The 14,225-nt window shown below is 35.9% G+C and overlaps 3 protein-coding genes across 5 annotated transcripts; 2 read left to right on the forward strand and 1 right to left on the reverse strand.

Moving 5' to 3' along the window:
* Positions 1-8: 8 nt before the first annotated feature.
* LOC100748389 (nuclear hormone receptor HR96) lies at positions 9-3,650 on the forward strand. The gene is made up of 5 exons (XM_003494539.4): positions 9-534; positions 1,205-2,562; positions 2,640-2,856; positions 2,927-3,346; positions 3,439-3,650. The coding sequence occupies exons 1-5, from the start codon at positions 397-399 to the stop codon at positions 3,634-3,636; spliced, it is 2,331 nt and encodes a 776-aa protein (XP_003494587.1). The 5' UTR covers positions 9-396; the 3' UTR covers positions 3,637-3,650.
* A 1,408-nt stretch (positions 3,651-5,058) lies between these two features.
* On the reverse strand, positions 5,059-9,612 carry LOC100748712 (N-acetyl-D-glucosamine kinase). Of its 2 annotated transcripts, XM_003494542.4 has the most exons (7): positions 9,222-9,612; positions 8,673-8,841; positions 7,700-7,784; positions 7,183-7,281; positions 6,767-7,019; positions 5,870-6,168; positions 5,131-5,759 (listed from the first exon to the last, which is right to left on the reverse strand). In XM_003494542.4, the coding sequence occupies exons 2-7, from the start codon at positions 8,729-8,731 to the stop codon at positions 5,457-5,459; spliced, it is 1,098 nt and encodes a 365-aa protein (XP_003494590.2). In that variant the 5' UTR covers positions 8,732-8,841; positions 9,222-9,612; the 3' UTR covers positions 5,131-5,456. The 2 variants fall into 2 exon arrangements, with proteins under 2 accessions (XP_024227790.1, XP_003494590.2); XM_024372022.2 differs by lacking the exon at positions 9,222-9,612 and having other exon boundaries at positions 5,059-5,759; positions 8,673-8,948.
* A 167-nt stretch (positions 9,613-9,779) lies between these two features.
* LOC112213946 (attractin-like) lies at positions 9,780-12,380 on the forward strand. 2 transcript variants are annotated; one of them, XM_024372025.2, is made up of 3 exons: positions 9,780-10,251; positions 10,342-10,437; positions 10,532-12,380. In XM_024372025.2, the coding sequence occupies exons 1-3, from the start codon at positions 10,177-10,179 to the stop codon at positions 10,658-10,660; spliced, it is 300 nt and encodes a 99-aa protein (XP_024227793.1). In that variant the 5' UTR covers positions 9,780-10,176; the 3' UTR covers positions 10,661-12,380. The 2 variants fall into 2 exon arrangements, with proteins under 2 accessions (XP_024227793.1, XP_024227792.1); XM_024372024.2 differs by lacking the exon at positions 10,532-12,380 and having other exon boundaries at positions 10,342-10,422.
* Positions 12,381-14,225: the final 1,845 nt, after the last annotated feature.

The following is a 14,225-nucleotide window of genomic DNA, read 5'->3' on the forward strand; positions in this document are numbered from 1 at the left end:
CTTGCGGACAATGACGTAGTGGGAGGGTGTATAATATAGTTATATTTATATAGTAGTGAGTAGTGAAACATATACGACAGGTTTGTGCGCACCACTCGGTTAAGTACTTGTAACTGAATGTCAATTGAGCGGTCCATTTAGCTTGTCACTTAAAGCTTTTCAAGCGATATCTCTCACGGATCCGGGACGTTGTATAAAAAATGCTAATCGTTTCGAAATCGTGAAAAATCACGGCTCGAGATCGTTTGATTTCGTTCCGTCAATTTTCGCGGACGATGCGATAAAAACAACACTGACATGAGTCAGTCATCGAAGAAGCGTAATTCCGAGCGGGAATACCGAATGGTGCGTTAAAGATAAGAGTGTCAATCGCTGGAGAAATCGGTCTGGGGAGCAATGGAAGATGAACAACCAGCGAGAGAGACGAATAAGATTTGCGGTGTGTGTGGCGATCGTGCGCTCGGTTACAATTTCAACGCGGTTTCGTGCGAAAGTTGTAAAGCTTTCTTCCGACGAAATGCTTTGAAAAATAAGGTGATTAATTTAGAAGATTTATAGAAAATATTTCTTCAAATAAAATTTAAGCCGCACGTAGACCCTTCAAAATATGGTATACATATTTCATCAAAACAATTTCCATATGATTCAATACACTTTTCCAATGACTTTTGTTATTTTAGATTTTTCTAAATGACCAGCTCTAAAATTCAAAATCTGTCAGAAATATTGTTTAGCTAGAGTAGATGATATCTTTAGTCTTCCCCAAATGCTACATTCATTCCTCGTGTTTTATGGAATATTTGCCAACTGTAAAGTCATAAAATAAAATTACATGAATATTCTTGTTGTTCGGTTAAATGAGTGATATTTTTATTATGAATTTTCTTCTTAGTTAGTATTGCTCCATCAAGTTCAAACTTTGGGAAGATTACATATCATATCTAATAATCTGATATTTCATCTTTCATGGTCGCTGATCTAATTCAACATTTCTATTTTGACAAATGATTTTCATATTAGATATTTCATAAAGGAGGTGACATAATTGTAGATATCAAATGTAGTATAAGTAATTGTAATACAGTGATTAGAAGATAAAAGTGTAATCAATATTTATATCATAATGTTCTTGAACTACTCAATAGATAATAAAAGATACGTTTGCTTAATTTATTCATTTAGAATTATTGTTGTATTTTTACAGGATTTTAGGTGTCCATTTACTGAAAATTGTAATATAACACCAGTCACTAGACGCTTTTGTCAAAAATGTCGCCTAGATAAGTGCTTCAGCATAGGCATGAGGAAGGAATATATTATGTCTGAGGAGGACAAAGTACTGAAGAGACAAAAAATAGAACAGAATCGTGCAAAGAAAAGACCAACCTTGGAAAGTGCAAAACCATCAAAAATAAAAAAAGGTTACTTGGATGAGTGTAATTTTGATGACACTTCTATGTCAGTTAATTCAGTTGTGTCAACTGCATCAGACACATACTTTTGGGAGTCTGATAGAAAATATACAGATTTAGATGCAAATAGACAGAATGTAACCGAAAGCTTAAGTCCTGTAACAGCTGCAAGCGTACCAAGTCCTTCTAGTCCACCGGAAAATGGAGCCATAAGTGGGTCAAAGACACTAGATATGATGAAAGACTCTACCCATAACTCAAACTCAAACTTTGAAAATTATGATCATACTTCTTCACCTCGTGGCGAAGAGAATGATGTTGATGCTGAAAGGTTGAGAATGGATTTCAATTCTCCTTCTCAAAATCAACAAAGGTTAGACAAAGTTAAATCTCCATCTCATAATTTAGAAAAAAGTAAGAAGTCAGTAATAGGTTCGAGAAAATCTGACCAAAATATATCAGACCTGAATTCTGAGTTTGCTTCTACTAATAATGAATCTATGAAATATTCTCCTGAATTTGAAAATGCATCTTGCTACAACAAGTTTGATTGTAGCCCTGTACAGAGTTCCCAATATATTGAGCACACATCACATTATAGGAAAATGAGCATAGATACGAATTCAGGAATGCACACGAGCGTGCAAAATTCAGAAGAAGTAGTGCTTAGTCAAAAACAGAATAAGGAAACGTGTTCAGAAGAAGACAATTTTATTAGTAATAAATTCTCGCAAGATTCCACTCTGATCACAAAACTTGTTAATAATTCAAATTTTATCACGAAAATATTTCAAAACGAAGAATTACTTATAAAGATTATGTCAGACCCTGTTGTTATTAGCAAATTAGAAGCAGATCCCCAGATTTCGCACTTTTTCAAAAAAACCGGTGTCGTCACAGATAAAGAAGCACCATCTGAGAAAGAAGCAAGTACTCAGTATAAAGATGATGTAAAACCAGGTAACAATAATTCCAGTCACACGTTTAAACCAATATTAAAAGTTAAACAGAAACAAGTAGAAAATCCTATTTTGACCGATTTAATTACGAATTCGAGTCAAGAGGAATGTATAAAGCAACGGGATAATAGTAGTGATTGGAACAGAAATCTATCGGATGTCACAAGAGACGTACTTCAAGATGTGCAAAGGTATAATCGAGATTCACATTTGCTTAATGTCTGAAAAATAATTATACCACAGACTCTATCTATGAATTATATTTCAGAGTACCAATTGCTGTGAATTCCATTGAATCTATACTTTGTGAAGCGATTAAATTAGAGTTTTCAACATATTCTGCTCTCGGCGGTATGGAGACCAGAAGGGTATTGAACGATGCTGAAAGAGCAAAGTTAAATGAATTAATAGTAGCCAACAAGGCGTTATTAGCTCCTCTAGACGAGGATATAACGAATTTAATCGGAGAAGACTGTAAATTTAAGGTAATAGTTACTATAGCTTAAGAAACAGACTTATACGTTGACATTTATTAAATTGTGTATTCGGTTTCAGAACAATTTCGGCCGATCTGACCCCGCACTATTAGACGTTATAAATCTTACTGCCATTGCTATTAGACGCTTGATAAAGATGGCGAAAAAGATAAATGCCTTCAAAAATATGTGTCAGGAGGACCAAATAGCTCTTTTGAAGGGTGGTTCCACGGAAATGATGATTTTAAGATCAGCACTCAATTACGATGTTGAGAAAGATATGTGGTGGATACCGCATAGTCAAGAAAGTATGTCCAATATAAAGGTGGACGTGTTAAAAGAAGCAAAAGGGAATCTTTATACAGAGCATTCAAGATTTATTAGAAGTTTCGATCCTAGGTGGAGAGATGAGAATATTATTTTGATTTTAAGCGCAATTGCTTTATTTACACCAGACAGACCGAAGGTAGTGCATAATGATGTAATTAAATTGGAACAAGTAAGTCTAACATGATTTCCTGCATGTGATTATAACTCAAATAACTTTGATTATAACTTAAATAAATATTAATAATATAATTTTGTTTATAGAATTCTTATTACTATTTGCTGAGACGTTATCTAGAAAGTGTATATCCCGGATGCGAAGCCAAATCTATGTTTCTAAAATTAATTCAGAAAATTTCAGATCTTCATAGATTAAACAATGAAGTTGTCGGAGTATATCTTAATTTAAATCCGTCGAGCGTAGAACCACTTCTTATAGAGATATTCGACCTGAAACATTGATCGAACGTGTTCAACATAACGAATAGATATTAATTGTGTAACATTTTCGATTACTATCCCTTCAAATAGTAAAAGTAACGTAAAATCGTTATGGGTTTGCATTAATAGTCGCATGTTCATATAAATAATATATAGCAATAATATTGAAGAAAGGAACATTATGAATTATCAGAATTTGAATCGATGTATAGATATGTATGTGTACACACAAGCGCGCGCGCACGCATGCACGCACGCACGCGCACGCACACACACACACACACACACACACACGTTAATGTACATAAACTGTAATATTATTGTGTAACATTATATGAATGATACTGTCGCCAAAAGTTTAATCGTATCAGAATTTATATCTATGTTATATCATAGAGTATATTAAGATATCTATGTATGTATACCGGTATACAACAATGCCCCGTTAAAATGTTGGATCCACAAAATTGATATTAACAAATCCGCGGAAGGTTTTGATTTCTTTTGATTTCTTGTGTTCATCTCAACAAACCAAATGTCAGAGTACAAGATGCTTAAATCTGATGAACTATATAAGTCATTAATTCGGTCGACGAAAACTGAAATTTAAAAAATTGTTTACCTTGTTTCGATGAAAAGGATTTAATCGAACTAGTTTGAACTAAATAAAAATTAGAGACTCGGTATTAACGGAACATTATTTTAATTAATTTCTGTTGGAGTGTAAATGGATTATCGTAATTATATAAAGGAGCATTTTGCTTGTAAAATATTAGTACCACTACTAACCGTTGATATACTGAATTTTGTGACAAGCAGAGATTATAGTTCGAACAATCGTGAAAGTATCTCGTCGTATCACATCATTTTGTCGGGGATAAATGTGTACAGGTAACGCGTTAGCATAATAATAATTCTTAAAAACGTTATGTATATTTCGACAAACGTACCTTAAATTGTTAAATTTAGAGAAGATATTTGTTATACTAAAGCCAAGTTCTATACGTTCATGTTTAACGGATTGAAATATATAAACGGAAAAATATTTCTCTATGCGGAGATCACTTAAAATCACATAATGATAAACATGAATTCAGTGCTTGGTGAAAAGATATGAAAAAATCGATCCAAGCAAATGAACGCAGGATACGATCTGCATAATGTTCATTCGCATTACGAATGCTAGTATGTACATATTAAATTGTGATATCGAGTCAAAATATATTTTTCAGATACTTGTTACATTTGACTTTAAAGATATGTCATTTCATTCCTTTTACTATTATATCATTAATTAGTTTTTTTATTTTATAAATTATGAACGATTGAAAAATAAGTACCTTTTTTTATCTCAGTCGTCGTATTCAGATGGAAATCTATAACCAAGCATCTGTAGGATTATGATTATCAATAGGCAGGAAGATGTAACCAAAAAAGTCAAGCTGACGAGGAAAAGAAACATGTATCCTATTGTCTTAAGAATGAACAGAAAGGTGCAGAATAACCAATCCCAAATTGTTTTCAGTATCATTGTTTGTAATACTTAAAAATTTCTCAAAAACAAAAAAAAAGGAAGACTGGACGTGATCGATATATTATATACGATGTGCCATACGGACGACGAAATCTTTATCGACAAATTTAACAAATGAAAATGTCAATTGTTATATAATTAACAATAGGTTTATTCTTCCCCATCTCTATGTATCTGTTGCTGTTGAAAATATTTTATATATTTTAAAGATGTGTAAATATAAAAACCGCGTATAAAATATAATCTTTTTGTTTCTATTTGTGTTTCTATCTGTGATTACTGGTTACATTGGGCCAAGTTTCCCAACTTAGTCTCCTTTTGACTCACTCGAATCATTCGTTGCTCTCGGTTTTATATAATTCTTCCGCTTATATTGATGAAATACTTCGATGTTATCTTCGTAGGGTTTCGTAAAGAACCAATCGATTTCCTCCGCAGCAAGGTAACACGCACCCAATGCAGCTGTTGCTGTTAAGCGGATCATAGTTAATTCGTCCAGTGCGCGAGATTCATGAATTTCATCGATGAAAACGTCCTTCATAACATCCCATGATTTCCAAACCGATCCCACGCAGACAACCTTTAATCCACCCTTAGCTAACTTGAGATCCTAAAGAACCATATTTCTCGTACATAACACAATCAAACAGGATGCTTCTCAAAATTCTTCAAATTTTTCAAATTTTTATATGAATTTGCAAACCAGAATAAGCGACTCACATTATGGGCTTTTCTCGAAAGAGCTATAACATGCTTCGCGAGATATCTGCCATTTTCCGAAATAATATATAAACAGAGTGGATCTTTTTTCTCACAACCTGTCACAATCTCCTTGGCGAACATAGCAAAAATGCTTTTATCGAAATCTTTATAAAAATGCGGCAATATCTCTTTCCTATCAGTTACGTTGAAATAATGTCTCATAGCTGGCCATACGTAACTTATGGGTTTAGGAGCTGGAGCTAAGCCATCAATATCGTCGAATACGTATTTACAAGCTCTATGGGCGATCCAGAAAGCTGAAAATCCATCTTTTTTGTAATTACACCGCTGATGTTTATTATGCAAATTCATATTTTTGTGGACATAATTTAAAAAGTAGTATTTAAGCGTAGATTTGCTTCATCTAGTAAATGACCATAGAAAGAGAACACGATAAACAATTGTAGAATCACTAGTCAATTCTACATTACGTGTTTTGATATCTTATTGAATATTTCAAAGATGACGGTTTACAAAATTGCATAGATACGTTTCAAATTATCCTCTTTCCAACTATATATATGCATATATTAATCACCAAATGACAAAATAAAAAATCAACAAAAATCAATCTTCCGTGTTTTTCTTATACGTTCTTGAAATATGATAACGAATACTATACTTTGGATAATTTATATATCTTTACACGTTATATGCATTTTGTGCACTTTTGCGTCATTAAACTTCTCATAAATATATAAACACATGGATCTAGTAATAATTATACAAGAAAATAAATGGACGATCAAAAATAAAGAATTCTTCTATGTTAGAGTCTCAATGAAATATGCAAACTGTTCAAGGTCATATCTCTCCATCTTTATGAGTTATATATAAACAATTCCCATCACGTACCACTGCCTTCGTCCCCCATGAAATGTCCCCATCCGCCGCACCTTATGATTGTTCCATCTAAATTCATCAGCAATGCGTTGCTACCGGTGCCAGCGATTAGAACTATCCCACCGTTTGGCAAACCAGTTCTGAGACTACCAATGGCATCTGAATTGACATAATAAGCTTTAGCGACATTTGGATACTTCTCTTTCATCATTGCCGTAAGTTGACGATCGGTGCTTTCCTCTCCACATCCGCTTAGGGTAAGACCCTGATTGTTTAATCGATTAGAATTTCTTTAAAAATAAACAATTCATTTAATCCATCAAACGATAAGAACGATCGCTTATCATATGATCCTCTAGAGACTTATCTTCGAACTAGTCATAGGTATACATAGTTCTCAGGAATCGTGATAATTATTTTATATTTACCAAACAATCTAAAGGAATCAATTCAGATATTCCTATATTCTGTTTCCCTCTTTCGACCATAGCGTTGATTCTTGCAGTCGCTTCCGCTATTCCGAGTAACTGAGTAGAGAAATAAATCAAATAGTAAAAAGCGAAATAAAATAATTGTAAAAGAATTTTTAAACTAGTTATAAAACTTCTGTAACTTATTACTTTCTTACTTATATATGTAATCTGCATATTACGTAAGCTTACTTAAGAAGCTTAAGCTACCATAAGAATAATAGTATTTTATAATTATACATAAATTTTATATTTTATATATGGCTGATTGAGAATCATAATGGCGTAAGTTAATTCGTCGCTACCTTTTTCTATGTAAATCAAAGGGACGGTAATTATAAAAATTGAAATATACGATTATCATAATCAAAAAATGAATAAATAAAATAATTAAAAAAAGTAATAACAATAAAAATGAGAAATTAGTAGAAACGGGATGAATAATAATTGTTAAAAAGTTGGGTCAGTCAATTACCCAATGATTGGTGCTCGGCCCCTTGACTTCCGTCAATGGTGTCCCTTTGCCATCGATGATGACCAGCGTCGACTGCGTCCCGCCGCTGAGAATTATTAAATTTACGTCAATGTGTTAATCCGTTATTTTTTGATAGCTGGCGAAGTCTCTGAACCGTTTTCGATCATATGGTTATTTGTAGTGACAATAGGATCGTGCATGGGAAACTAGATACAAGTTAAAGCAGAAAGCATGTACGCCCTGTTAGAATTACTTAACGTAACCATGATCGAAATAGGTGACTTGGTTTCATTTCATTTACGTTTGAATTATACCGAGAAATTTGTAGAATAAAATTACATACGTCGTAATATTGAGTTTCTTAAGTTTGCAAAAAAATGTCTTCATGTTTTCACGTTAATTTTAATGAATAAAATAACGTGTAATTTGAATAATTCTTTGAACTGATTTGATTTTATATTTTGAATAAACCGAGTTTGCGATTGCAGTATAAAGATTTACTGGCAAATATACATTTGCCGATAATCATACAGAAAAATTGAAAAAATCTACTTCGAAATACTTCGTTCTCATGTTTACTATCATTTATACTATTAACAAACCTTTTCTTGTGGAAATTAATTCTTAACATGATTGCAAATACGAGATAATTAAATGTATTTTCTACAATATTATAAAACGACGATTTTATCCGAATGCGCCAGAATTAAAATCATGCGGTACATTTATGTACGTAAGCATAGAATACGATATGATAATATATTTTCATAAACAAGGATGATGGATGAATTCTAATTGGATCTTATCGGTGAGCATTAATGAGAAATACATTTATTAATCGCAACTGCTACTCCACGATACCGTTATTTAATTTTAGATAAGTAGCGCTAAAAACTTCTTAGTATTTTCAGTATGTAATACAAATTTCGAGAAAAGAACAAAAATAGGAAAAGGACAAAAAGAGATTACTCACCCATCGATGCCGCCAATTCTAATTTCTTCCGGATGTTCTGGTAGCTCTATCTTAGACATACTCTCTTTGTCGGATAATTCTGTTGGTCGTCTTTGTCTTCTCAACTCCCTACGAAGCTCAAATTCATCGATACGTTTCTGTTTTTCTTTCTTTCGTCCCCTTCTCCTTCCTACCATTTTTTTAATCAGACAATTTAAAATTTCTTTCGCTTGTGATTTCTTTCGTTGACAAAGGGATCCAGCAATTTGAGGGCGGGATTTAAACGAACATGCTTATCTGATAACGCACGAGTTGGGAAAAATAATTTAAACATTGCCAATTATTCTGTATTACGAATAAAATAGATCAACAGAAAACATATAGAAATATAATAAGAACTCTATATAATCTAGTATAATATTGAAATACATATTTCTTGTCTTGTCATACAAATTGTAAATATTTAAATTTCACTTATAAAATGAGACGTATATTAATCGACTAACGATATCGACATGTATACGCGTATGTACAATATACGTTTAGCATTTTCGTGTTGTGTCAACTTACTATGTATAAAGATTCAACGACTCTTGAGGTACGATTAAACGAGCATATGTCGGGCAAATATTAGACTTGTAGAGTAGTAACAGTAGTTGTATCGAGTAGCAACAGAGGCGGGAGAGATACGACGTGTACCGTGACTGCCACGATGACTGGTGCTCGCTGGATCAGTCTGCGAATCACTAGAGAATCGCTTTACTAAGTGAAGTTTGCTTTCGTTCGCTGCCGTTGCGTTTTTCATGTTCATTCATTGCATTTAGATGTTGCATTCACTTCAACTAATTGTAAATTCTGTGTTCTGTGAAATATCTAGGAAAGGGAGGGGATTTTCGACTTAATATCAACCTGAAAAGCTGACAGTTTGTCGACAACGTGTTCCTAACACTCTCCTGACTCCGGACATCGGTGAGGAGTCTTAGGTACTATATACAGGTGTCGCTACAGCGCGCAAATCACGAGCGCCACCTGATGGCAGCCGCCGAAATGATCACTTTCAGAAAAGTCACTAGACTATACCATCTACGTGAAAAGTCCGGCAAGTGTCGTATTCCGTGGTCGCGACACCGTGAGAGCCGCGCGGTGGAGACCGCACACTCTCGACTCTCGACTTCGGCAGTCGCTCAGAGAATAAAGCGAGTTGCATCGAAAACGCGAGCGAGAAAGGTGCCCCATATGTATCTCGTCCGGTGCGTCGCCGTCGGCCATTGTCTCTGACATGGAAGCCTATCAAAATGGCAGAGGTCGTGCAGATGTTTTTGTTCCTATATAAATCGAAATACCGTCGGAAAGGGCAGTGCCGTGAGGTGGTACGGGATCAGTGCGGTGTAATTGCAGTGTCGTGGCCGATACTGTGGGCGGCGCTGATCTGTTGGGTGGTGCACGTAACTGCGGCCGCCTCCTCCTCCTCGTCGTCGCTGACGACGGAAACGACCTGCGACACGGACAGTTGCGTCAACGGGGAATGTGTCAATGGCACCTGCGTGTGCCACGAGGGCTGGCAGGGCCTGGCGTGCCAATTCTGCGGCGGAAAAGTCAGGTAAGTGACGAAAAAATGTGCGAGTATAGATTACACGTCTCGTGCCCTATAGTATGCCAGCTTTCCAATACGAATACGATTATTGTATAGACTATCGTACATTTGATTTTCTACGAAGGAACTCATAGGGAAAACTATGAAATTATATGTATATCTGGAGATACGACGGGAGAAATAAACAGGAAGGTAAGATCGAATGCGCGAGCATGTCTTTCTCGCTTCTCTCATTTGAGGCCCATCTCATTACTAATCTCGTTATTATGTGAAATATTACACATAGGTGTTTCTAACAAATACATCGATAGAAGAAGTTTATACGAAATTATACGTGCCAAGATACGACTGGAGAAACAAACAGGCTAACTGTACATTCCGTGGTGCCTGTGCAACGGTATTGACGGGTTTTTAGGTCGACTCGGTCTATTCAGAGGCTTTGATCGTCTTCCTATAAACCCTTTTACCGAGGAGATACGTAAATAAATAGTGCAAGAGAGCGCGGAACGTGAGTACGCGCGACTTCCTCGGATTTAATTGCTGTGCCGTGTGTGCGCGTCTCATGGTCCTTCGTTCAGAAGAGGGATAGAAGAGGGGGTGTTCGGTCATTGTCTGCGGCCGTGGTTGACAATGAGGAGTTAGGAAGTAATCGGGACATTAGCGAATCTAACGGTGACGGTGACGGTGACGGTGACGGCGACAGTGACCGCGGAAATACACGACCCGTCGTATTTTAAGACTTAACTCGAGTCGGGAGATTAGATTTTGCGTGGATCGATCGCGACGGGTTTAAACTTGACAGGGAAACTACGGTTTCCGCCACTGTCAAGGCTGGTTTGATTTTTACGCGCGCTTAACGTAATAATCCCATCGTAAACGAACACCGACGATAATCATATTGGATAGGATCGAGTCGTGCGCTTCAGCGTACTTGTGCAATGTTTATTGTAAAATCGTACGTAGACACTCGAGAACACTCGACGTCTCTGTCATGCGTTGAGCAATTGCGGTGAAATCTGACGCGAACGTCGCTTGGGAACTACTCTCTCTTTGTCGCATTTTGTACTTTGCTTCGTTGTATCGGGATACAGAGAAGTTGATAACGGTCGCTCGAGTCCGAACACGTTGGGGTATCTGCATTGAAAAGCTACTAAACAATATTGTTTTTATATCTCAATTATCTCGTCAGAGTTTTCAATGTGACCGATTAGTAATTTTTATAGATTCACGACGAAGCAGTTTTACACAGTTTAACGAATTGTTCTATAATATGCGAATGAATGTTAGTGTTTCTCTTTACGTTATATAATTATCCGTATACCTTTCATTTGAATTCCACACGTTTTCTACTTTAGTCGCTGATAATCTTAGCGATCATCGAGATAATCTGTTATCTATATCGTTTAGATGCACAGTAAGCAGATGGTGCAACTTTTTTATGTAAAAATAAAATTAAAAAAAAATTGACTTTTCAACGTAAACACCCCACTGTGGACAGGTTACGTTTTTATGAAACGTATCACGAATACATACATACCATTTTCTCTAAGTTCTATAAATATTGTCTGGACTCGACAAAGGAACAGTTTCGGCAAAGAATTCCTAAAGATTCGCCTACGTGTGCCCGATCGTATTTCACCAATGAACACTATACATTATACATTGTACGTTACGCTCGCGTGCTTCGCGATAATACGTAGTATATATGTAGTATACTCCTGAAAAGTTCGAAGTCATATCTGGCTCGTGAACGGAGTTATGACACTTGGCTGACTGTAATTGGGTTATTTGAAATTTGAATTTTAACTTTGAACAAAACCGAAGAATACATTTTTAATATTGTTTTCTACGCACACGTATGTATGTGTGCCTGTTATATGATTTATACATGTTAAATACACGTACATATAATACATATAACTAAGAATTTATTTTCGCACTGGCATTATGCGCGATTTTTGTTAGCGATTATAATTCCTACCGTTTATGAAAATGTTATAAAATGAAATTTTATATGCAGCAATCGTTACTTAAAATCGTACATCTAGCAATTTAAATAGGTCTGAAAATCCATTTAAACGATTAAAGTTCATATAAAGAGATATAGTTTAATACTTCTTTATTTGATTCGTAATAAAAATGAAACGAAAGTTTTGGTAAAACGCTATTGTGTAATAAGGCAAGTGGATCGTAAAGGACCTAGTCATTATGGTTCGCGATCCGCGAATTTAACGACACCGATTGATCCGCGTAAAAATCTTGTGGTAGTGGACCTCACCTAGATCCGAAACTGTATGTTGTTTCAAAATTTCATCGTGCACTTGCGAATAATTGGTGTTGGAAATAATCGCGCCTTCGCGGCGGCATAAACACAAACCTACGTTCAATTAGAACGCAAAAGGAAAAAAAAGAGTGAGAAAGAAAAGAGGGCGTTTCTTAACCAGGAAAACAACCGTACACGCGCTTGACGCATCGTGTGCACCTATTATTCTATGCTTGTCACGGGGATTAACGAGAGGAAAATGCTTCGCGATATACCACATGGTGCTGAGTGCAGAGTGGTTTATTTATCGTTTTTATTTTCTCGTGTACGTGATCGCGACACGTGCCTCGAGGAATTCATCGAACGAAGTATCTATCGAATCATCGAACGTTTATGCGTGCGTGTGACAAAGTATATACGCGCTGTGTGGAAAAAAATCGATGTTGTTTAAACGCACTTCGTATAATGTTGCTCATCTGAAATGTAAACAGAATCCAGTTGTTAGTGCGATGGTGAATGAGCGGTGACGCGACTACGATGGTTCGTTAATCAGTTCTACCTCTGTTCGCGTCTTTGCTACGACTCGCTCTAATTTGAAGTGCGCGCGCGCTAATTGTCGGGGACATGCGTGTTTCCGTTTGGCCGCGTTTCGCACCTATGCAACTGGTCGACCGCATTATTTAAACGGTCTGTCAAACTGCTGCTCGTGGTTTACGTTAGCTTTGTTGACTGTCTCGAGTCGCGGTATGTGGAAACTTGAAGGTTGATCCATATTATATTCATATGTTAATACATATTATTAATATATATTATTAATAATACTACTAGTTCATGTCATATTAGCGTGAAATATAAGACCGGTATTTCACTATGTTATACAGCTTTACAAATGTATTTGTTACGAGGGTACCACTATTATAGTCGCAAATTTTAAGATAATCATAATATTAGTTGGCTAACTCTATGTAATACCTAGATCTGTTAGTCAATCTAGTCGATCTAGTTAGTCAAAGACTTTATGGTTTCTAGATGAGCGCATTCGACCATTAATGACCGACGATTATCAAGCGTATCATAATGCTTGCTAGGAAACTGTACTCTGTTTATTAATTACCATCGACGGCATTTATCAGCGATTTACCTTATGACAAGGTATCGTTTATACCGTCTCTCTGTCTCTCTGTAACTTAATATCATTTACTGGATCAACCGAATCGATAACCGATAAATGCATAAGATTGTATTACTCTCTGTCGCATACCTTATCGCGGCATTAATTATTGTCATTAAGTGTTAACTGCTGTTCGAAGTGAATTCGATCTCTTCCGAGTCCCAGATTAATGAACATTCGGTATAAGTTTGAAACGCTTACTCGTAGAGCTCCGATGAATATTATTTAAGTTTACAGATGCGCCCAGAATGGTTTACAAACGGTTGTTTTATCCTCTTTTGAGGTCTTCGTTATTCGTTCGATATTTCGTTAGTTTCATTATTCGTATTTCGTTATTTTGTTCGAGCAAAGTTTCGGCGAATGAAATTATTTCTACGAATCTTGAGAGGACATTATTGTCGCGTAAGTGTTCTAGTGTTATCTACAATTACACGTGTACGTTCGCCATTGTTGAGAGACGACGAGGAACTTTGGTTCTCACCTCGGCCCTTCCAGCCTGCTCTTCCCGTTTCCGCTCGAAGAATTTGTCCCATGTTGGCCCGCTCG

This window comes from Bombus impatiens, unplaced genomic scaffold (genome assembly GCF_000188095.3).
Source record: "Bombus impatiens unplaced genomic scaffold, BIMP_2.2 scf_2445, whole genome shotgun sequence".
Classification (NCBI taxonomy): Eukaryota; Metazoa; Arthropoda; class Insecta; order Hymenoptera; family Apidae; genus Bombus; species Bombus impatiens.

What these genes read in the sequence shown, in the direction of transcription:
- LOC100748389 (XM_003494539.4), top strand. Translation starts at nt 397, where the DNA reads ATGGAAGATGAACAACCAGCGAGAGAGACGAATAAGATTTGCGGTGTG. An exon ending in GTACTTCAAGATGTGCAAAG is followed by an intron (nt 2,563 to 2,639) that starts GTATAATCGAGA and finishes ATTATATTTCAG; the next exon opens with AGTACCAATTGCTGTGAATT. An exon ending in GAGAAGACTGTAAATTTAAG is followed by an intron (nt 2,857 to 2,926) that starts GTAATAGTTACT and finishes ATTCGGTTTCAG; the next exon opens with AACAATTTCGGCCGATCTGA.
- LOC112213946 (XM_024372024.2), top strand. Translation starts at nt 9,947, where the DNA reads ATGGCAGAGGTCGTGCAGATGTTTTTGTTCCTATATAAATCGAAATAC.
- LOC100748712 (XM_024372022.2), bottom strand. Translation starts at nt 8,848, where the DNA reads ATGGTAGGAAGGAGAAGGGGACGAAAGAAAGAAAAACAGAAACGTATC. An exon ending in GGCCGAGCACCAATCATTGG is followed by an intron (nt 7,282 to 7,699) that starts GTAATTGACTGA and finishes TTCTCTACTCAG; the next exon opens with TTACTCGGAATAGCGGAAGC. An exon ending in TGATTCCTTTAGATTGTTTG is followed by an intron (nt 7,020 to 7,182) that starts GTAAATATAAAA and finishes TTAAACAATCAG; the next exon opens with GGTCTTACCCTAAGCGGATG.